Source organism: Meriones unguiculatus, chromosome 2 (genome assembly GCF_030254825.1).
Source record: "Meriones unguiculatus strain TT.TT164.6M chromosome 2, Bangor_MerUng_6.1, whole genome shotgun sequence".
NCBI lineage: Eukaryota > Metazoa > Chordata > Mammalia > Rodentia > Muridae > Meriones > Meriones unguiculatus.
Window position 1 is genome coordinate 94,972,722 of NC_083350.1, and position 23,803 is coordinate 94,996,524.

At 45.4% G+C, this 23,803-nt stretch overlaps 1 protein-coding gene across 3 annotated transcripts in view; it reads right to left on the reverse strand.

The window, feature by feature from the left end:
- Window positions 1–23,803, reverse strand: part of Stab2 (stabilin 2) — a 169,786-nt gene that overhangs the window by 93,843 nt on the left and 52,140 nt on the right. For all 3 annotated transcript variants that reach the window (XM_060377857.1, XM_060377858.1, XM_060377856.1), the window contains exons 16-25: window positions 22,038–22,091; window positions 21,652–21,732; window positions 18,449–18,601; window positions 16,241–16,303; window positions 13,236–13,322; window positions 12,355–12,441; window positions 9,017–9,128; window positions 6,509–6,689; window positions 4,058–4,151; window positions 1,201–1,359 (exon numbers count right to left, since the gene is read on the reverse strand). In XM_060377857.1, coding sequence (XP_060233840.1) covers window positions 1,201–1,359; window positions 4,058–4,151; window positions 6,509–6,689; window positions 9,017–9,128; window positions 12,355–12,441; window positions 13,236–13,322; window positions 16,241–16,303; window positions 18,449–18,601; window positions 21,652–21,732; window positions 22,038–22,091 — 1,071 coding nt within the window. The remainder of the gene's footprint in view (window positions 1–1,200; window positions 1,360–4,057; window positions 4,152–6,508; window positions 6,690–9,016; window positions 9,129–12,354; window positions 12,442–13,235; window positions 13,323–16,240; window positions 16,304–18,448; window positions 18,602–21,651; window positions 21,733–22,037; window positions 22,092–23,803) is intronic.

Genomic DNA, 23,803 nt, shown 5'->3' on the forward strand with positions numbered 1-23,803 from the left:
CTAATCACTTTCACTACCCTTTAGTCACGCAAAGGGATATAACTAGAAATGCTTGCAAGAAGATCCCAAGGAGTCCCAGTACTTTAAGGGCTAGCCAGCTACCTACTGCTTCACAACTGTTAGCCCTGCTCTGCATCTACAGGAGAAAGGCTCGGTCCCTCGTTCCTGGAGTTGGGAAGAGGGAAGAGAAAGGACAGCATCTGAAGCACCCAGAAACATCCTTCTCTGGCACCTTACCTGGGCCAGACCTTCAGTTGTTGGGTTATTTCCAACCTTGAGCAAAGGAGAGGCATGATCTGGCTTCAAGGTCTCACCAAGTGCCATTTAAGCACATGCTGTCCCAGTTCCTAGCACATGCAAGAGAATGTGCCGTCTAAGGCAGAAGGCTTGTGAAGGAAGGCCTAGAGCCATCACAGGAAGCGAGGTTAGGCCTTATGCTGTGCCCAACCTCATGGGGAACATACTTTTCTTAATAATCTGAAGGTTAAACAAGTCCAGCTTTAAAAAACAAGTGTGAGAATTTGTGTCATCATTCAAAATGATGTATGTGAGGGAGAATTTTCTGGTCCTTACCTTCTAGGCTTTATGTTTTGTTGGCCCTGTAGAGCATACTGGACTGTTTTGGGGAGAGGAGGGGCCAGGAGGAATGGATGAGGAGTGGGGAACTATCATGTCCATGGCCACAATCTTAATGTAGTTGTATCTCCTCCTCTGTAACTCACTAATTTCCAGTCAACAGCCTCTGCCTCTTTTCATGAAATGTAGCCACCTAAAATTGAGTAACAAGCTATAGAATGTTCTAGATATTTGTGTGTGATCCATGGGGGGTGGGGGAATGACTGAGCATCTCTGAATTCTGACTCTGTGTGAATCATAGTGTGACTGGTTGATTTTCTGTGCCACAGGGCACATCGCTAACATCTCAGTGGCATAGTTCCTTTTCTGTAAGGTGGCATCACAATGACACCGATGTCACAGACTCATTATAATTAACCCAGACTCATTATAATTAACCCATTCTCCCTACCACAACTGAGGGCAAAGTGCTTTGAACCAAAGTACTTCTGTGATTATGATTACAAAAAAAACAAAAACAAAAAAAACAAAACAAACAAACAAAAACAAAAACAAAACAAAACAAAAAACCCCAAAAGGAATCCCATTTCCTCTTTTTTTTTTTTTCTTTCCCAAGTTACCTACCTGCCCAGGGCCTACATATAAACAGGTGGCATTGTCATGGCAGCCACCTGCACCGGGCAGCAGGCAGTTGTTGATCTCCACACAGTCTCTTCCGGTCCCTGTCCAGCCCCGCTGGCACACACAGCTGTGTGTCCCTGTGGCAGTTTGGATGCATTCTGCCTGCAAGAAGAAGAATAAAAGCAAGACCTTTGAAACCACAGTCCAGCTGCCTAGGGTCCCCAAAGCTGGAAGGGATCTGGAAGAATGTTCTAGAAACACATATTTGCATGTGGAATACAATGGACATGATGGAAATGCTTTTCCACATGAACATAACAAAGCAACTGGGTGATTCTGAGAGCGGGACTGCTTGGAACTGGTCAGCTAAGGGCTACAGCACTCAGAGTGCTCTGTTACTGACTCAGCCAGAGATTGCTTCTATTGATTTAAAGAGTAAATGATCCTTAGGAGCAGGGGTTCTCAACCTTCATGATGCTGTGACCCTTTAGTACAGTTCCTCATGTTGTGGTAAGCACCCAACCATAAAGTTAGTTTTTTTCTACTTTATAACTGCAATTTTGCTGCTGTTATGAAGCCTAATGACCCCTATGAAAAGGTCATTTGACCCCCAAAGGGGTTGCAACCCACAGGTTGAGAACCACTGCTCTGCAAGCAAGCACTATTATTATTTTTATTTATCTTTGGGGAAAGAGGTGTCCCCAAAGCTATAGAGAGAAGCATGAATCTTAGGCTCCATGATGTTGGTGTCCAAGCTCCTCTAAGCTATACTACGACTCTTGATTGGAGGGTGTGATGGTTATGTTGTCAACTTGACAGCATCTAGAGTCACATAGGAAATGGACCTCTGGGCGTGTCTGCCAGAGAGTTTCTAGATTAGGGCAGCTGAGGCGAGAAGACCCACCCTAAATGTGGGTGGTGCCATGTCACGGGTTGAAGTCCTGCACAGAGTGAACAGGAGGGAAGAGCTGAGCACTGACATGTGTCTCTGCTTTTTAACTGAAGATTCCATATGACCAGCTCCCTAGATTTCTGGGGCCAGGCCTCACCAAAGATCACACTCCTGAACTGGGAGCTAAAACACATACTTTGTTCCTGAATTGCTTTTGTAAGTGTATGTTATAACAACAAGAAAGGTAGCCATCTGCAGGGAGACTATAGGAGGCTGAAGGACCCGAGGAAAGAGGAGAGGACCAGAAGTTATTGAGTTAGGGTGCTCTGCAGTGGGCAGGGCCTGAAGTTGAGTCTAGATTTCATCCCTAGGCCCAGGGAATCTCTGAAAGGGGTTAAGCCTCAGAGACATGATTTGCTTCAAACAACTCTGGCCACATGCACCTGGTTAGTGCTAGGGGAAGCAAGCCAACCTACTGCTCAACTGTGGTAATGAATGCAAGAGATGATGTCAGGTGATGGTAGCAATGTTTGAGAGATACTAGTGAAAACAATGGCAGGCCTGGCTATACTAACACAAGCAAAGTTTCTTTTTCTTCTTCTTCTTCTTTTTTTTTTCTTTTGAGACAGGGTTTCTCTGTGTTGCCTTGGCTATCCTGGACTTGCTCTGTAGACCAGGCTGGCCTGGAACTCACAGAGATCTGTCTCTGCCTCCTGAGTGCTTGGGATTCAAGGTGTGTATCACCACACCCGGCTGTAGACAAGTTTCTTAATTCTCCTGAGACTGCTTTCTCCTTAGGAGGGCAAGGCTAACATGTCGACCTCATTGAGCTGATGCAAGGAATAAAGGAATCAGGTACACAAGAGTCCTTGTTAGTTACGGAGCCTGACGCGAGGCTTATTGTTCTGCACACCTCATCTTCCCAGAGCCCACAGATCTGAGTTAGTGGAGTCACAGAGCGCACCTACCAGATAGCCTTCTTCAAGTGCGAAGTTTGCAAAGACAAATTTTTTCTCTTATATATGGATCTGAGATCATAATTTGTGTGTGTGTGTGCATGCATATGTGTGTGGAGTGGGATGGAGACCCCTCCTTTGTGGTTCATCAGTTGTATAAACTAACGGGCTTCATTATGACATATCATATACATCTATAATATACTTCTGTCATCTTCAGTTCTCTGCTCTCATGGCCTGTTCCTCCCAGCTGCCTTCCCCTTCCTCTACCTTCATGCCCCTTTCCTACTCCCATGCATTATTGTGGAAAGAATGGAGGGACGAAGCTAACGGAATATCTGTGACAGGAGGCAGGTGGGGCCAGTGAGGACAGGGAGAGGACCAAGGTGGGGGGCAAGGACATGGGAGGGGATTGGGGGAAGAAGAAAAACAAGCCCAACTCCATTACTTTGTATGCTATTTCAAAAATTCTAATACAAAAATACATTTTCAAGTTCAAACCTATGTGCTTTGTGCGTATGAAGAGTCATCAGGCACTGCCTTTTGGGATGTCTCTTCCTCTAGGATTTCTTTAAAAAGTGTTAGGTCATAAAACCTGCTCCAGATGTCAGTGCTGGTGGCAGTGTAGCGTTACAGCTCCGTTCCCACCTGGGCTGGGTTTTCCGAGACACAGAGACCTCTAGCATTTCTCAGAAGCCCTTCACGGCTGGCTGAACGCCTCTGCCTTCAACGGTCAGCACCTCATCTGTCTCAAAGAATGCCATGCTAACCACCTGCTATCCCAGCCGGAGCTGCCTCCCCCGTCACCTAACCATATAAAACCCAACGAGCTTTTGCAGCTGTCACTGTCTTCCGCTATCTGAGGCAGCATGGCAGGTTACTTCCCCTTGCCTAACTGCTTTCATTGCCATGGAGAGGCTTTGATTGGTGGCTTCTTGCTGCACCTACTTACAAAAAAGTAAACACAATGACACAAAAGGAAGCCCAGGGCACCTGGCTACACAACACTCACATTCTGACTGCAGCCTCCTCTGGTCGAGTCCATGCAAGGGTCCTTCTTGGAACAGAGAGTTCCACCTCCTTCGTAGCCCTCATTGCAGACACAGCTGTGAAGGAGAAAATGCACAGAATCAGCCTGAGATGCCTAGCACCCACCATGCAGGCACATGTAGCCAGCCAGAGAGGAGCTGGATGTGATTAGCGATTAGTTTTGTGCAGGAAGCCTGGGTTTGCAAGCAAGGGTGGATGATTTTGGGGGGTTGGCAGTCAGGGCTGGGTGGGAATAAGCCCGACCTTATCCATTGTGTGTGGCTCACCCAAGTCTCTTCCCAGCTGGGACACTGTCTCCTCACTTGGAAAAACAGGCCTAATTCTTGGGGTGAGCTTGGCAGGACTCACTGACACCATTAGGTGCAGTGATGGCAGCTGGCCTGCTCTTCCTGGACCAGAATTTGACTGTTTATAACCTTGTGTTTATGCTATTTTAAGACAAAACTGTCTGTAGCACATGTCTGAAAATACTGAACGTGCCAATCAGGTGAGACCTCTCTTTCCTTCTCTGGTCCTTCACATACCACCTTTCACTACACACACACACACACACACACACACACACACACACACACACACACACTCACTACACGCATGTGTGTGACCACACTCAGTTGTACCTCCTGTGAGATGACAGTTTCACCCTCTTTTCAGACATCCCTTCCGAAATATCCTACTACAATACCTTTTCTGTTTAATGTGGGCCATTTGCTCATTCATTCATTGTTCACTCATTCATTGGTTAGATCAGTATCTTGTATGGCCTGGGGATACCACATGGCTTCCACCCATCCACATCCTTCTGAAGCTTCAGCAATGTGAGCTTAAGAAAACCGTAGACTGTCCAGGATCTAGTTTCCTAGAGGAAGTGTCTTTGTAAGGAATCCACACAAAGAACAAGTTTGATTTGTTCCAGCTCAGGCCTCCAAGCTGAGGTCATGCAGACATGCAGACAGCCCACCGTGGGTGATGTAGGAGGTTCTGGGGGACATTTTCCTCATCAGTGATTTTTCCTGTAACCACAGGAAAGAAGCCAAGTCTTTGCCCTCATCCAGCCTGCTATGCCCAAAACAAGCAAGTAAACTATGCAAATAAACTTAAGAAAATGATGCCAGAACAGGGCTGGGATTCCAGACATCCTCTGTTTCCTTCAGGGTGCTTGAGGTGGTTCCGGCCTTCAAACTACAGGATAGCAAGCCTCCTAGGACATTTTCTACTCCCTAAGGCTGCTGTTCTTGGTATACAGTTCAGAAAACAAGTGGCAGTTCTTCATCTTTCAACTTGACCTCAGATGGCTTTTACAGAGGAGCTGCTATTGACAGCTTTTGTAGGTAAAGGAACCTTCAAAGCATGGAATTTCATTGCTTTTCTTCTGGGATGGTTAACTGCCATGGTTAACCAGACCCTGAATCACCTAAGACGGAAGCCTCTGGGCACATCTGTGAGGGGTCATGTAGATTAAGCTAACTGAGGTTTGAAGGCCTGCTCTGTGCATACCAGTAGCACTGTTCATAGCCTCCACTCCAAGACTGAATGAAGAGAAACAACCTGAGCACACTTGTTCTCTCCCTTCATTTTCCAATTGCAGATGTCATGTGACCAGCTCCTTAAGCTCCCACCGTCATGGTGTCCCTGCCATGGTGTGCTGTCCCTTGAAACTATGTGAACAAACTCCTCTGTGTTTAAATTGACATCCTCAGGGTATTTCTTCACAGTGGCAGGACAGATAACCCTTCCTTCCTTCCCTCCTCGTCTCTCTCTTTCCCTTTCTCCCTCCCTCCCTCCTCATTCCATCCTTCGTTCCCTCCCTCCCTCCTCATTCCATCCTCATTCCCTCACTCCCTCTTCTTTCCATCCCTCATTCCCTCCCTCCTTCCTTCCTTGTTTCCTTTTTGACTTTTTTTTTTTAAGGCAGAGACCCAGAGAGCTGAGGCAAACCACCCAATTTCCTTTGAGTTCCCATGCAGGGAACCTCTCCACTTCTGCCCCCTTTGGATTTTTGAGACAAGGTGTTGCTGTAGTTCAGGCTGCCTGGAGCTGGCAGCAGCCCTCTTGCTTTAGCACCTGTGTGCTGGAACTGTAACATGCACAGCAGTGTGCTCGTCATAATGATCGGTCCAGGCTGGGCCAGCATGTCATATCTTTGGCTCTTTTAATCTCTACTGTCGTTCTCCTAGGCAGAGTTCATCACTGCTGATTCGGAAAGTGAAGGTCAGAGAGGTAAGGTAACTTGCCCAAGGTCACACAGCTGCTGCTTTCCAAGCAAAGAGAGCTAAGATTTGGATTCAAGCTCAGACTTAGCTCCTGCAAGAGCCATGCTGTCAGCTGGGCAGAACATGCCCTACCTTATGAAGTGTTAGATATGGGCTGGCTCCACCCACAGGTGGCACTGTAGCCTTGGGCTGGGACCTACCTGGCTGTCCCATTGCTGTATTCACAGGTGGCATGGATGTGACAGAACTGCACATAGGGCCCACAGGCTGAAGTCTGCTTGTCACAGAACCGCCCAGCTGTGCCCTCTCTGCACGTGCCTGGGAGGCAGGCTCCGTCACTGTCTAGTCTGTTGTCACATGTTCCATGAACACACCGGCAGGCTGGAAGAGAGGCGAAGAGGGTGTTCAGGGCTTGGAGGACCCTTTGCTATTAGAGCACAGTACCTTGGAGGATGGGGGCCATCACCTCCCCGGAACCACTGCTGTTGAATCAGAGCTGGGCTGAACTCAGGGTCACAGGCCTTTCTCAGATTGCCAGGGGCAGCCTTGGAGAGCTCACTGTCCCCCAGGAGGTGGGTATGTTGGTCCCCAGTGTGCTTCCAATGTATCTGTGTGTGGGTGCAGGGTAGGAGATGGTTTGTGATATGGCCAAAGAAGCCAGGGAGCCCAATTTTCAACTACTTAGTGGTTGGAGATGTTAGCTGAGAGGTTTCTCACTTTCTGAAAACATTCTAGAAAAAATAGACAAACTTCGTTTTGTTTGTAGAACTCCAGATGGGCCCATGTGCTAATCCTCGACTTTGATTCACAGCGAAGCAGTGATAATTGTTGGCCAGTATTTGGGCCCTGATGTCATTCAAGGCCCTGGACTGGCTTTTCCCTGTCTCACTAACCACCCTCAGTCCCAGAAGGCAGGTACATTTCCAGATGCATAGGTAGAGGCCCAGGGGCTGAGGCAAACCACAGAGTTTGCCTCCGAGTTCCCATGCAGGGACTTGAGCCTGTGCTGTCAAGTTCACGTCTACAGTGACTGAACTCATAGTGGGCCACAATGTTAACCAGCACTTCCACAGTGCCTGTCATTTTAAACCTTAGCTGCTTTGCCTTGCCGCCGAATATTAGTATCTGAAAAGTTCAAAGTGGGGCTTAGTTCAATCGGAAAAGTGCTTGCTGTGCAAGCCTGAGGACCCAGGTTCGATCCCCAGAACCCAGTAGAAACAACAACCAAACAACCAAACAACCCAGACATGGTGACCTGTGCTTGTAATTCCAGCACCAGGGAGGCAGAAACAGGTGGGTTCATTGGATCATTGACTGATGAGGACCCTATCTCAGGCAACAAAGTAATTGGCCCTTAAGGAAAGACACCCAAGGGTGACCTCTGCCCTCTAATATGTGTATGTATGTACATCACCATGCACATGTACTCACATGAACATGTGTACACACTCCCACGTGCATATAAACTCTTTCTCTCTAACATACACACACACATCCTTCAGGCACCTGTGCATGAGGACAGAGTTAAGAAGGAGGGAGAGACGTGGAGTTCCTCAAAGGAAAGCTGCAAAGATTGGGTTTGAATGCCATCTAACTGAAAAGCTCTGGGCCTTGCTCCAGCCAGGATAAAGAAGACAGGAACCAACATAGGCCGGTAGCTAGAGCCAACATCCAGGAAAGAGTGAATAAACTCAAAAGAAAGAGTCTGGAAATCCCATCTGGTTGCACAGCCACTCCCTGGAGAGATGAGGATTTAGCTTTTGGTTGGTCTGACTCCATAGGAAGCCCTTATTGATTCATTTCACTCTGCTGAGTTCCAATTTTAACTTCAAAACAGACATCTAAAAATATATATAATGAAGTATACATATGATGACATTTTAAAGATTAACATTTTCTGAGCATAGGAGTGCATTTGTACATGTCTATTGTGGAATGTTCCATGTGTTCTATAGGTCTTATGGTATGCATACCACTGAGGTATGGTTACTGTTCTTAGAGTTACAGCTAAACCAGTAGGAGGTCACAGTAGTAGCTAGCATGTTTTCAGTATGCACTATGTGCTAGGCATATCTTAGGGAAAGCTTTCCATATATAAGTTAGAGTGAATTTACAAAATACTTACTAGTGCTTTCACCCTTATTTAGCAGTTCAAGGGTGCACCCATCAAGATCTTAATTTTTTGTGGGGGGCGGTATGAGAGGGGTGAGACAGAATTTTTCCATGGAGCCTTGCCTATCCTGGAACTCACTCTGTAGACCAGGCTGGCCTCGAACTCACAGAGATTCATTTGCCTCTTCCTTCTGAGTGCTGGGATCACAGGCATGCACCACTGCCACCATCACCTGGCTGAGGTCATAATTCTTAAATGGAAGAACTGATGGGTAAGAGTTATTTCAAAGAGAGCAGATCTAGTTCTTGAAGTGGACTATGTCTTCATGGACATGGAAAGTGGTGTCCAGAATGGGGTTCCTAAATGGGATTGCTAGCACCCCCCCAGGAACCTGTTAAAAATGCTGTTTTTCAGTCATCCCAGAGAGAATCAGAACTCGGCAGCCTGTGCCTGCCTGTCTGACACGTGCTACAGAGAACCAGTGCTTAAGAAACCCGCACTGTCATGATGACACTCTGCAAGCAAAATCCACAAGACAGAAGACCACACCATTATCACGCTCTGTATGAGGGGGGCCTGTGGATGCCACACTCACCTCTGTTACAGCGAGGTCCGTATCTGTTGGGGTCAGAGCAGAACTGACACTTGGAGCCTTGGAAGCCATCCTCACAAATGCAGGTCCCGTTGCCACTGAGGCCATCTAAGCACTGAGAGCAAAGGTAAGCCCCACGGGCCATTAGGATATATGTGGCAGTGAAGTTCTTGCTTTTGCTCCATGGCTTGAATTTGAACTCAGGCTCAGTGCCATTGGAAGTGGCTTTGGACTCCTTGTGGGAGGTGGAGTCATCTCTGTATCAGGTAAGATGTGAAAACTGGTACCCGGCTTGGGGATCCTGATCTAGGACTTAGAACCTTAAGGGACAAGGTGCGAGGGTGTATTGTGTGGCTGTACCCTCTAAATGGAAACACTCTGGGTGGAGTGAGTTCCAGTACTCAGAAGGTTAACTAAATTTAGGAAACTCACAGAACACAAGGCTTGAGAAAGCCAAACAGTTATGACCCGCAGGGAGCCTCACAGAGTTCATGTAAGCAGCAAAATCTTGCTGAGGCAGGGGGCTCTTCAGTGTGTGTGGGGGCATCTGACATTTAGGCAGGCAGCTCTTCCATGGGATGCAGCTTTTGTGAAGCATGACTTGTGTTAACGTGGCCCTTTCTGTGATGTGACTCAGAGTCACTCTTGCTTCCGGATGTAAACCTAATGAAGTTCATCAAGATAGACTTGGTCATAACCTAGAACCCCTGCACAGATATAGCCCATGGCAGTTTAGTGTCCAAGTGGGTTCCATAGTAATGGGAAGAGGGACTGCCTCTGACATAAACTGATTGGCCTGCTCTTTGGTCCCCTCCCCCTGAGGGGGGAGCAGCCTTACCAGGCCACAGAAGATGACAATGCAGCCACTCCTGATGAGATTTGATAGACTAAGAGCAGAAGGAAAGAGAGGGGGACCTCCCCTATCAGTGGACTTGGGGAGGGGCATGCATGAAGAAGGGTGAGGGAAGGTGGGATTAGGAGGGGAGAAGAGAGGGGTTTATGGGGGGATACAAAGTGAATAAAGTGTAACTAATAAAAGTAAAAAAAAAAAGGATAGACTTGGTTGTCTTCCTTCCTTCCTTCCTTCCTTCCTTCCTTCCTTCCTTCCTTCCTTCCTTCCTTTCCTTTCCTTTCCTTTCCTTTCCTTTCCTTTCCTTTTTTTTTCTGTCAGTACTCTGAATACACCTGTGTTTTTTCTTTCACTTTGTTTATTCAGTGGATTACATTTATTGATTTTTTTTGAATTTTATTTTTTTCTTATCAGTTACATTTTATTAACTCTGTATCCCAGCCATGTCCCGATCCCTCATTCCCTCCCAGTCCCTCCCTCCCAGTCCCTCCCTCCCTCCCTCCCTCCCTCCCTCCCTCCCTCCCTCCCTCCCTCTCTCCCTCCCTCATCTCCACCGTGCCCCTTTCCAAGTCCACTGATGGGGGAGACCTCCTCCCTATTCATCTGATCCTGTTTTATCAGGTATCATCAGGACTGGCTGCAAAGCCCTCCTCTGTGGCCTAACAGGACTGCTCCTCTCTTCGGGGGTGGGGAGACCAAAGAGCCAGTCATTGAGTTCCTGTTAGAAATAGGAACTCAATCCTTGTTCCCCTCACTTTGGGAAACCAATTGGTTACTGAGCTACCACAGGCTACATCTGAGTGGAGGTTCTAGGTTATATCCATACATGGTCCTTGGTTGAATGTCAGTCTCAGAAAAGACCCTGTGCCCAGATATATTTGGTCCTTGTGGAGCTCCTATCCTTTCCCCATCAGACTAACTCCCCTTCTTTCTTATGATTCCCTGTACTCTGCCAAAGGTTTGGTCATGAGTCTTTGCTTTGAAAACACTGCTAGTTAGAGTCTTTCAGATGCGCTCAGTAGACTCCTGTCATACGTTCAATGCACATCCCATCTGTCTTTCTAAACGAGGATTGATCATCTTACCCCATGTCAACTCTCTTGATTATCTTTTTTAGGTGTATAGATTTCATTATGTTTATCATATCTTATAGGTCTATATAAGTGAGTATATACCGTGTTTGTCTTTCTCCTTCTGGGATATTTCACTCAGAATGATCTTTTCTAGATCCCACCATTTGCCTACAAATTTCATGATTTCCTCCTTTTTGATTGCTGAGTAGCATTCCATTGTGTAAAAATACCACAATTTCTATACCCGTTCCTCCGTTGATGGACATCTGGGTTGTTTCCAGGTTCTGGCTATTACAAATAAAGCTGCTATAAACATGGTTGAGCAAGTATCCCTTTTGTGTACTTGAGCAAACTTTGGGTATATACCTAGCAGTGGTATAGCTGGTTCTGGAGGAAGCACTATTCCTATTTGTCTTAGAAAGCGCCAGATAGATTTCCAGAGTGGTTGTACCAGTTTACATTCCCACCAGCAGTGGAATAGGGTTCCCCTTTCTCCACAACCTCTCCAGCATGTGTTATCGCTTGAGTTTTTCATCTTGGCCATTCTCATGGGTGTAAGGGAATACACCTGTTTTTATCTCTTCAGAATAAGAAGGTTACAATGTAAAATGAGACCCTTCACACAACATTTAGGGGATGGCAGTAGGCAGACAGGGACCTTCAGCTGAGACCTGGCCTGTTCTCTCCACGCTCTTGCTTACTCAGCTGTGGTCTATGCTGCAGTGCTTTGTCTCCATTGTAAAGCCTGCTTGCTCTCCTATCTGTATAGTCTTGGCAAGACCAGGTTGGTACTGACTGCTAAACACCAGAGTTGGGCGTGGGCTTCCTTCTCACCTAACCATCAGGCTCCAGGCATTACTACTGGTCCCCCTCCCCCATGTTTTTCCCTTTGCAAGAGACATAGTTTAGATGGGGACCTATTAAATCCCCAGATCTATAGTTCCCCTACATGATCACAGCTACTTCTACCTTCCTTTCTTTGGTCTTGGCCTCCAAGTAACGTCAAGCTCTGGCTTTTACATTGCACTATGTTCTGAAGTTTGGTTTAAAAACAGCACAAAGCAACCACAGGCTAATGCTGTTATTGTTTTCAATTACCATGAAAACCCTGGACTTAGGATCTCCCACAGGTTTGGGAAGTGAAGTCCAGAGAGTTTTGAGTTGTCTAAGATCTCACGGTGAACTATAGGGAAGACGAGACTGAGCAACATCCTCCTGGGTGCCCTTCTCCTCCTCGGCTCCCCTCCCCAGGCTGACTCCTCTGCTGTAGATACCTCCCGTTTTAGTAACAGATCTTTTGATTCCTGGGAATACTGGCCAGCATTGTGTCACTTTTTGGCTTAGGAGTTTTCAACATTACCGTGTGACTTATGAAAATCAGCATGCATGAGACAGTGTAAACCAGGGGCTGTACTCACCTGCCCATTTCCAGAACATGGATTCAAGAACTGTCCTGGACATAGGTTGCAGTCAGGCCCGAAGAAGCCTTTACAGCATTTTGGTACCTGGAAACAACACATATGCTGCCCCTGGGGACCCCAGGAAGAACACTGATTCCTCAAAAGAGGGGTGTTTTAGGGGAGATACAATGCCAACCCTTCTTATGAACTTGCTAGCACTCTACACCAACCCATCGAACATCTCTGTTGTGACAAGAGAATGAGGCAGATGGAGGCTAGTGCGTATAAAGAATACATGAGAGGTCGGGAGAGTCAACATGGCAGGTAAAATAGACAAATGACGGGACCAGAGGACCACGCAGTGGTGGAGTTCTCGCCTAGCATTTGCAAAGCCCTGGGCTTGATCCCATATGTAAACAAACAGATGGGAAATAAAAGAGCATTCCAGGGAATGGTGAGTCTAGGAAGAGAAGTGCTGGAGTAGAGTGGTGGTATGGAGAGATGGAGTGTGAGGGTCTGCTGGGTAGTGACAGGAGGGGTTAGGTAGAAGGAGCCTGGAAAGATGAGTCAGCCCCTGCATATCTGGATGAGACTATCAAGTGTGCATATTGTAAGGCGGGAATGTGGGTAAGAGCCAGGTCAGAGACTTGGGTGGAGGGTGGCTCCCATGTAGGTGTCATGGGCTTTATGGGAAGAGGCAGGGGCACTGAGAGAGATGTGATTCAGGGAAGTGGTGACCTGAGTATACTACCCAGTTTAGCTTTTGATTGTCATTCAGGAAGACATCCTAAATTCCTGCAGGCCACTCGTGACCACGAGGACCCCGGAGCTCAACAATGCAGCTCGGAGCTTCCCAAGTCTTGGTGTCCTGGATGAGCCCCTGGCTGTACCCTCCTCACCTTCACAGTAGCATTACAGTATCGGGCACAGCCGCTTTTCAGGTTCCGTCCTTTGCTTTTGTAGAAACATGTGTGTGTGAAGAGTGCCTGGGAGAAAGGCAGTGGGTAAAATCACTCTTGTATGCATTCTGGAATCCTGTGGACATTACACAACCTGTGCCAGCCACTCTGTTTCTTGATGCCACTGATAACAGAGCAGGGGCCACACCAACACACCCGAGTCCAAGTCAGCCTGCAGTCTTCACAAGGCCTCTCTCTTTGTTGGTAGAATATGGGCCAAGCTTTGAGCACCCTGTAGCACAGGGATCTTTACACTTCTCATGTTATAGCAGACATGTCTAATCGATCAGGGAGGACTCTGATTCATCCGCATGTGGTCTGGCTTCTTCCTCTGTGCTGCAGCCATCCTTACACTCATGTCAACAGTTTAGAGCCAGTAAGTATCTTATCTCTTCTATGTATAAAAAAAACAAAAACAAAAACAAAACAAAACAAAAACAAAAAACAAACAAACAAAAAACCCCCACCAACTAAAATAAATGTCAAAAGCACAAGGCTTTCCTCTTAGGTTCAGGGCCTCACTAAATGTACTCTTCCATTCTTTAATCTTTGATGCCCATTGTAGTTAGCTGTAACTCCCATTTATGAAGGACTTACAAAATGCTAGAGATATTGCATATGGTTCATCAGGCTGCCAATTCATTGAATGTTCTCTTGCTTCTCCTTTAATATGTGAGGAAATTGGGGATCGGCTAAACCACCCCCCACCCCACTCCATTGCACTGCTGACATCTGGACCACAGACTGAGCGCCCTGACTCATCAAGGTTAGGGTGAAGAGCACACCACACAGCCTCAGGTCTCAGCTGCCTCTCATGCAATGGGACAATAATGCTGATGTCAAGTCTCAGCCCATAAAGTTACTTCCCAGCTCAGATTTTGAATTAGATGGATCTCTGTGTCAAGCTTATCCCCTGTCTTAGGCTCTGCTTTGGTGGAGAGAGTGATGAGACCTCAGCAGGCAACAAAACCTAAAATCCTATCTGTAAAAATGCATTCTGAGATCACGAGGGAAGGAATATTTTAGGGAATGAACCAGTTGTGGGTCATGAGTTCTCAGGAGCTTCTGTGGTTCTCACCCATTTCCTTTTCTTCCCCTCTTTCCTCCCCCCCCCCTTTTTTTTGATGCTAACTAAATGGTGTCCTATTCACAGATCAAATCCTGATTCTTCTACATGTCAGCTATGTGTCCTTGCCTTGTATCCCCAAGCCACACAGCAGTCAAGCTGATATATATCCTTCCTAGGTAAATATTTATTGTTAAATCTTTAGGCTCTAGAATCTCCTATAAGACAAGCCTCTGGGCATGCCCTTGAGGGATCACCTAGATTAATTAATCTAGATCATCTAGGGAAAATATATTCCTGAATGGGAGCAGTACCATTCCGTGAGTTAGGGTCCCAGAGTCCATAAAAATAAGAAAGCTAGCTAGCTAAGCACTTGGCATCCATCTTTCTCTGGTTCCTGACTGTAGATGCAATGTAACAAGTAGCCTCATGCTATGCTTTCCCTTCTGTGGTGAACTGTGTCCCTTTGAACTGTGAGCCAGAATGAATCCTTCCTTTATTAGGTTGCTTTTGTCAAGAAATTCTATCACAGCAGCTGAAGAAGTAACTGATACTCCAGGGTTGCTGTAGAGAGTGGATAGTACAATGTCTGTCATCCAGCTGTCATTGTGATACCAACTTATTCTTCACTTTCTCCTGGTTTTGGTTAATAGTTTACCAAAGGACTTGTAGGAAATGGCTTCATTAAGCACAGCAAACACTTGAGCACCCACACCAACCTGTTCTGCCTTATTATTCCCTACTAGGAGTGTGTTAATGATCTTGTCACTTTCTAATATTGAAAGAATCTCCTGTTTGGGAAAGTCTTTCTTAAAAGACTGTCATCATCTGCTTTTTCAACAGAGTACTTGGTGTTTAACTACAGATTGCTGTACAATTGTAATATATAATGAACAAGTATATATTCTGAACTTCTCAAGGCGAAACCCCAACCAATATGATATCTTATTTATTTGGCTTATAATCAAGCAGTGCGTCTAAGAGATGATCAAACTTCAATAAACATGTGAAGAATTCAATTTAGCATAAAACATTTAAATGTTTTCAGTGTTATTTCCTGACATTTATTTTTATTCTTTTAAGTTGATTTTTTAAAGTGTGTGTGCATGTGTGTGTGTGCATATGGGTATCTATGGGGGCCAGAGGAGGGTATTGGATGCCCTGGAGCTGGATTTGCAGGTGGCTATGAGCTACCTGACACGGGAATTAGAACTGAACTTAGGTCCTCAGGAATGCAGTGAGTGCTCTTAACCACTAAGCCATTTCCCCAGCCCCTATTTTTATTTTTGTTGACAAATAATAAAGATATTTATAGGGTAATATTACATGTTTACATGTGAAATGACTAAAACAAGCTAATTAATGCCATTATTGGCTCATCCACTTATTATTTCTTTGTGGGGAGAACATTCAAAATCTAGTATTAGCATTTTTTAAGTACACAGGACATCAGACCCTATTGTATACCGTCAGGATTCTGTGCCTAACCTAGGACTTACCTTTCTTGTCTAGCTGAAAGTGTGTAACCTTTCCTGTGTATTTCTCCAGAATTATGCATAATAAGAGTAAATACCAATCTTGTCCTTTATTTGGGAGGGAGAAGCTGAGAGGAAGCTCTGAGAGGCTGTTTTTCCTTGACTATTATGAATTTATCTATACTAACCCTGTTGTTATCAACAGAAAAAGAAAATTAGGATAAAGAGGTTAAGTGACTTAACCATGGCTGAACACGGATCTGCGGGTCTCTTTCTCCCACCCCTGCCTTGGTAGGCCAGAAGCCATACATTAGCCCACATTTAAAGAAGGAAGCAGACAGAAAAGATGAGAAAGGACAGTGGGCTTGCTCAGGTTGCACATAAAACAACTTTATCACACTCACTGTGGGCTTGGAGTCAGCAGGACATTTGCTCCAATTTATCAGGGAACAGCTCATGCAAGAGCCCTGAAAGAAAGGCAGGAGTCAGCCCAGGCATCCCCATGCCCTCACAGAAACAGGGAGACTGCTCTCAGGGGCCTAGGCTTCCCTCCCTGTGAAGGAGGCTCCTTTGGACTCTCCCACTGTCCTTCCAGTTCCTCCCCAGGGTGCAGGAGTGAAACCAATGCTGGATAAGTGTTGGGGAAGTTGAATATGCCCAGAACACCTGCTTCTCTCTCTGGACAGAACAGCGGCAAACAGGCTGTAGCAGTCTGAGCTCTCTGTATGAGAAGCACCTGACCCCGAGGGCACCCTTCAGTTGTTCCTGTCTGGGGATACAGTGTCAGCACTGACACAGAGCTAACTTATTAGCTTAGCTGAACAATGAACCTCGACCTTCAATTCTTGCTTTGCTTCCACTGATTTTAATTTGGGAAGGAAGGAACAAAATGCACATCCTCAGATCTGTCCAGATCTGTTCTCTGACATCCTCTGTCTAGCTCTTTGAACAGCTTGCAGCTGCTTTGGGTTGATGGGAGGCACCAGCAGGGTGCTTGTCGCAGGAAGAGAGCAAAGATTTCCTCCCTGCTCCCATGCGGGCTGGCACACTCCCTATAGCTCCACATAGCCTCTTCTGTTCTTGTTACACTCACAGGGAACCCTGTTCCTCACTCTTAGCCCTTTGGTTCTGGGTGGGATGGCTGCTGTGGTTGTTTCTCAGCATCAATGTTTGTATCCTTTTGAACTATCTGGGATAAGTTTTGTTTCCTGCAGGGACTTGAATTAGTTAAGTGCTATTTATTGTAATTTTATTATTTATTTTTTCTAGACAGGGTTTTTCTGTGTCGTCCTGGCCACCTAGAACTCACTCTTGTAGACCAGGCTGATCTCATACTTAGAGATCCACTTGCTCCACCACCTCCTAGCTTGTGATGTGCTGTTTATTAAACATCTAAAGTCCAAAAATAACATGTTCAAAGGCAGCATGCTCTGCATGTGTTAAAAAGGAGGTTTTTAGGAAGTTCCAATTATTTCTACTCTTTCTAGACCTGAATACATACTCTCCAGAGAATCCATCTAAACTTTTAAGAGAGATATCTAATCAAAACCACCCTGAACTAAGAAGAGCAGGCAGAGCTTACTAAAGAACCTGAAGGAAATAGTGAATGTTAAAGAGTAGAAGGACTCATTCTTGGCTGCTGGAAAGTTCTTCTCCCTATTGAAGCACAATTCTTTGGGTTGTAACTCAAGCCCACATCTCTAGTTTGTCCCTTAGGAAGGTGAAGAACAAGCTTTTGAACAGCCAGAAGCGGAAATGGCCAGCATTAGGCTGCCCTTATCTCTCTCCAAACTCCTTTCTCTGAACCAACAGAGATTCCTGTAGTAGAAGGCTCTGAAGAGCACATTAAATGATTGTATCCTAATCTGGTCCTCATTTTTGCAGGTCCATGTAAAAGGAACTTTTATTAGTCAGATGTAATTGACTGACATCTATGGTAATTTGTTACAGAAACACCAAAAATCCCTGCTCACCAGTTGGGAGCCACTGGTTTGCCAGCTTGCTTTGATATTTAGATCTCAGTGGAAAGATTGCTTTCACCTTGGCCTTGAGAGAGAGGAGAGGAGGTGTCACCAAGTTCCTTAAAAGCTTGTTCCAAATTCCTTAAAAGCTTGTCTGTGTGACCTTGGACCATAACTGCTTTAGGGAATGGTTTTAGAAAAGGACTATATCTACTATAGGGAGGTAGTCTTTGAAAGGAAGTTTGGCGTTTCCACGAACCTTTTCTTTTTTAATTAATGTGACTTGTTTTTGCTTTTACCTATAAAAAATGAACCCTGGAATAAACCCAGGCTGCTTCAGTCATACTGACAGCCCTCTCTAGCCATCCTGTGTGTAGTGTGATTTGTTTTAATTGTTTTAAATCCTCATTTCCCACCCAGGTACTGTCTGACTCTGCTGGCAGGCTCCAGCACTCACTTGCAGGCCATTTCCTAAAGAAATCCCACCAGAAGCTTGTCTCACGGCTGATAGGACCATGTGCCGTCTCATGGACATGCATTTTCGGGGGGGGGGGGTGTTTTCAGCTTTCTCAGAACTGTGGGCACAGGATGCTGCCTGCTTCCAGTGGCTGCCCAGGCCCCCAATTTCCTGAATTTTTAAAATTCTCTTACCAGTTTTAGCTCTCTCTTTGTTTCATCACATCGGTGGGGAAGAATTGGGACGATGGAGGGAGGAATGAGAACTCCGGTCAGTGTGTAAATTCGGCCATTTTTGGCAGCGACCTCAGTTTCTTCTACAGCCACGTCATTTACCAGAATCTGTCCCTGAAAGAAGTAGTGGTGTCTTTCATTCTGATAGTGGTGGAGGGCATCCCCAGGCGGATGGGCACAGTCACAGCATCTCTAAACCACTCAACGTTCCATTACTTGACCTCTCCTTGGAGGGAACGCTGCCAGTAGGCGGTTTTCCTTTGGGAAATGATTATGTCTGTGAACTGAACTCCTTGCTGGGCAAGGGTGTCCCTGCACATGCCGAGGAGGGGCAGAGGCCTGCCCACTTCTGCTCCATACACCCATACACCACTTGCTTATTTTACCTCCTAGTTCTCAAAGGAGGATCCATCTAGGTGATGCATTTATTGACCTCAGGTTAACTCTGTTTTAGGCTCTGTGGATATGTGAGTAAACAAATAGACATACTGCTGCTTAGCAGCCAGTGGAGGGAACAACAGAAACAAAAAGAATGAATTCACCAATATTTCCCAGTTCTTTCCCCATACCTGCTCCCCCTGCAGATCAATGGTGATAGCATCCTTATGTTCAAGTCAACAGCCCGAGTTATGCTTGGCTTTCTCAGTCCTTATCACCCTCCAAAAATATTGGCAAGGCTGGGCAAGGTGGCTCATGCTTTTAATCCCAGCACTCAGGAGCCAGAGAGGTGGATTTCTATGAGATGAGGCTAGCCTGTTCTACACAGTGAGTTCCAGGACAGCCAAGGCTACCTGACCCTGTCTCAACAAAAAACAAAACAAAACAAAACAAAACAAAACAAAACATAATATAACACAGACAGACAGACATAAACACACACACACACACACACCAGTACATTTTGTTGGGTCTATCTTCAAAATACATTCCCAATTCAACCACTTCTTACCATGTCCCTGGCTGCCCTTGTGTAAAACACCGCCATTATTTACTTTCTTTGTGTGTTCAATTAGGCATATGGAGGCCAGAGGCCAACCCTACATATGGTTCCTTAGATACTGTATCTGATTTATTTATTTGTTTACACATGGTCTCCCACTGTCTTGAAATTCATCAAGCAGCATAGACTAATTGACTAAAGTGCCAGAGATCCACTTATCTTTGTCTCCCCAGTTCCAGGGTTAGAAGTGTGTGCCACCACACTTGGGGGTTCTGATGCGGGTTCTGGGTGGCAAGCAATCTGCCGACTGAGCTGTCTCCTGTGCCCTCACTGCCATTTTTACTGGCTTACCATGATCAAGTCTCTCAATTTTTCTCCCGAATTGTGTATCTCACAAGATCATTCTTCCACAATTCTTCAGTTGCTTCTCATCTCATTTGGAGTAAGAGCTGTGTCCTTACCCTGGTGTTGTAGGGTACAAGGGACTGGCACTATCTCTTTGTCCCTTGGGTGTCTGACTGCTTCACACCCCCTCCTTTGTTCTGGCTACACTGTACGCTTGTTCCTCAAATAGCTCAGCTTGTTCCTTACTGTGTACATTTGGTTTTGGCTGTTTCGTTTCTCTCTCTAGAAACTTCTGTCCCCAGAGAGTTACACTGCTTTCTTCTCTATGAGGACTTTTTGGAACTTTCTCTAAAATGCTAGTCACCTGAAAGCAGAAATGTTGGCTAAGAGTTGGGGGAAGGATTCTAAAGACAGGGAAACGGGGACAAGACAGGGTAATGGGATACAGAGTAGGAGAAAACATGGGGGGTTTTCTTCCACATACAGAATTGAGGTTTGAGTATGCACATACACATATGTGCATATATGGCATGAAGACAGAAGAGAGGAGGAGGGGGACTATAGAGGGGCATTGCAGAGGGAAGTGGGGAGATATGCACAAGGTACAGTGATATACACACAAATATATGCATACACAAGGAAACATCATAGTAACCCATTATCTTCTACACCAACTAAGACGATAATAAATAAATGTAAAGTCCCATAGGCTTTGACTTCCTATTCTATCTTCCTGCTTTGCCTGTTTTCCCTCATTACTTTCTATGGTAAACTTTTTTTCTTACCATCTTTGTCAACGACTTCTTATTTATTAGAATGGAAATTCTGTGCAACCAGAGACTTTTGTTTGTTTGCTCTTGTATTCTTCTAGACATAGGTGAATGCTTGGCACATATTGATACTCAGTAGATGTCTGCTGATTGGATGAGAATACCACCACCACCATCATCATCACCATCACTCTCACCATCATCATTACCATCACCACCAATACTACCATCAACATCACCATCACCATCACCACCACCAACACCATCATCATCAACAACAATAGTAGACAGCTGAATCAGCAGGAGATGATTCTTTCTGTTCCCATATTTATCCACCCCAGACAGTGAGCTTCTTTGAGTTTCTTAAGTAAGCCATGCTCCCTCCACTTCAGGGCTTCTCACTTGCTCTCCTTTTGCCCTAAACTCTCTTTTATGCATCTTGACAAACTCATTCTACTCTTCAAGTCTTGACCTTTCTCATACTCCTCTATGTGGTTTCACAACTTCTCTGACCCACACTCTTTGCAACAGTACTTCATGGACCACTTTAATGGATTGTGAAACATTCTACTACCACAATGTAAGCCTTTCCCCCCCTTGCTTTAACCCAGCTTGTTAATCATGGAGGTGCTCAACTGGTATTTGCTGAAAGAACTGAGCAAAGAGTGGAAGTCTGTAAAGATGTCAGGGCTGTGAAATAGGAGAGATTTCTCATTTGGTGAAGTGCTTGGATTTCAAGTAGGAAGACTGGCTCTCTGGAACCTGTCTTTAAAATTCCAGGCATAGCAGCATGCACTTTAGTTCTAATATTGGGGAAGTGAAGACATGTAGGTTTCTGACACTCACCGGCCAGGCAGCCTAGCCTATTTAATGAACTCCAGGCCAATGGCAGACCTTGTCTCTAAAGGGAGGAAGCCTATGGAATGACACTTAAGTGGCCCTCTGTCCTCCTTGTATACACACATATACCTGCATACACAGAGATATTCCCAGAGATGTTACCTGACAAGAAAAGGCTTCAGATCTGTGAGTTAGTGTAGAAGCAAGATAACCTGATAAACGGGTAAGCATGCATATTAGTCAGTACCAGCCATAGGCAGCTCACTTACATTGCTGGTTATGTTAAACCGTATCATCTGGTTGGCCATGCTCCTGATGTGAGGTGTCGAAATGAGAGTGGCCACTTGTAGCTGCAATGGGAAGAGATCAGGGAGTCATCTGCAGCAGTGCCCAGAGTTTGCATTTTTCACAGTTCTTGCTGCAAACAAGGTCCTTAACTATTGATGAAATCATGGGAGTTTTGAGGTCATGAGCTTCTGTTGCTTTAAGGATTTCTTTGATAATGATACCACAGACAATAGTTACAGACTGATAGTCTGCTCAGAGCTAGTGAGTATCACAAATAATTCTCTAGTCCCAACATCTTGGAACTGAAGGCCGGGATGTGGTGTTTTAAAAGCAGGGATAAAGTAGTAGGTGGAAGAATAGGGCCAACCTCGGTTAATGGTACAATGTGGTATCTGACGAGTTCCAGAAGTTTCCGATAGCCCTGCAAAGGAACCAATACACTCTGTCAGTCATGGAAGGAAACTCTACATACTCCTTTTTTGACAGCGCTTCACAAGAATGACTTTGTATGTTAATCATAAAAGACAATGACCCAACCTCTTTGTAGGGAAATTGAAGATAAGAAAAATTCCATGCACAAAGAGCTGACTGTCATCAAATCTCTTGGCTGTTCCAAAAACATAGCATGCACATTTCATGTAACCCCAACATCCCTGTGAGTACAGTCTATCATTAGCCCATTTTACATATGATGACACTGGTATGGAAGCACACCTAAGTCACCCAGCTTCCTCAGCATCTGAACCTAAGCTCTCAGCCACTCCGCTCACCTGTGCACATCTCAGGTTACATTTTGGAGTTTTCATAACATCAATCTATTTATGAGTCTCACTTGTCCCAGAAGTTCACATGTGCTTGTCAGGCCACATACTGATGTTTTAGGAGTGTTCAGCTGTGGGGACCCTGATCACTTAGTCCCTCAAAAGAAGTCACCCATTTCCAGAGACATTTCCATACCAAACCATAATTGCACAACCCTGCCACTACTGCAACTAGACTCCTGGAGTTCTCAGGGAGAGCTGCAGGCAGGCGTCCTGGCAGGAGCCTGTAGCATGGAGGATGACATGGCCACATGGCCACATGGCAGAAGGTGGGGGCCGTGGTGTTTTCCACTGCGTTGACTCAGCTAGGCATATGAGGTCCTTGGACAGACAAAGGACCACAGACCAAGAGCCTAATAAGCAGGAGGTTTTCCTTTCTGCAGACATATTCCTATACTGTCAAGTCTCAGGCCGAATAAAATCTATGCTGTACCTGATTTCCCTCTCACTCTGACTCCTCTTGGCACTTGACCTTGGTCACCATGCCAGGGTATTACCTGTATGTACCACATATCTCAGTTTGTCTGGTCCAGTTGTAGCTTACACCTGTTGTCTGGCTGTTCTAGTCATTTTCAAAAGTATCTTGGTAAGGCTGCCATAGCTACAAGCTGATAGTGTGATGTGCAGGGTTATGCTACAGCAAGAATGCTGAGCTTTCTGCCAGTTACCAGCTCTAGAAGCAATGCTCTTTGTGGCCCTGGGTGGGTTACCATGTGAACAAGTCAGCCTCTGGGTCTTGGTGCCTCCATGTTTCCCAGAAATAGGGACTTACAAGAGAAAGGATAATTCCTGAATGACAGGATGATGTATGTCAATGTTGAGCTGTTAGTATCATTCTGTGTCTGGTTAGGACAGAATGAGGAACATACCAGTCACTTTCCAAAAACATTTGTGCCAACAAATTAAAAATAAAGGAGGTGTGTTACAAAGAGCACTTAGTTTGAGTGTAGAAGTCTGGGTAGCAATGTATTTTAGCTTCAATGTGACCTTGAATGAGTCACTTAACTGCTAAGGCTCAGTTTTCCTCAAAATAAATAAATAAATAAATAAATAAATAAATAAATAAATAAGGATTAGCATGAAGGTCTTCTATAGCTTTTCTTCTTCTGGAAAGACTCTCTCCATGGGAGAATTCACTTCTAAAGTCTAGTTAGTGTTGGGTCCATGACATAAGGAAGAGAAAATGAAAGGAACATAAGAATCAGTCTCTGGTTATTGTGCATTAGGGTCTATCTGGCTAGTGTCATGGGTGCCACCAAGCATGCAGATAGACTGCTTCTGTGAGATGGCCACCAGCTTTCTTAACTCCCTT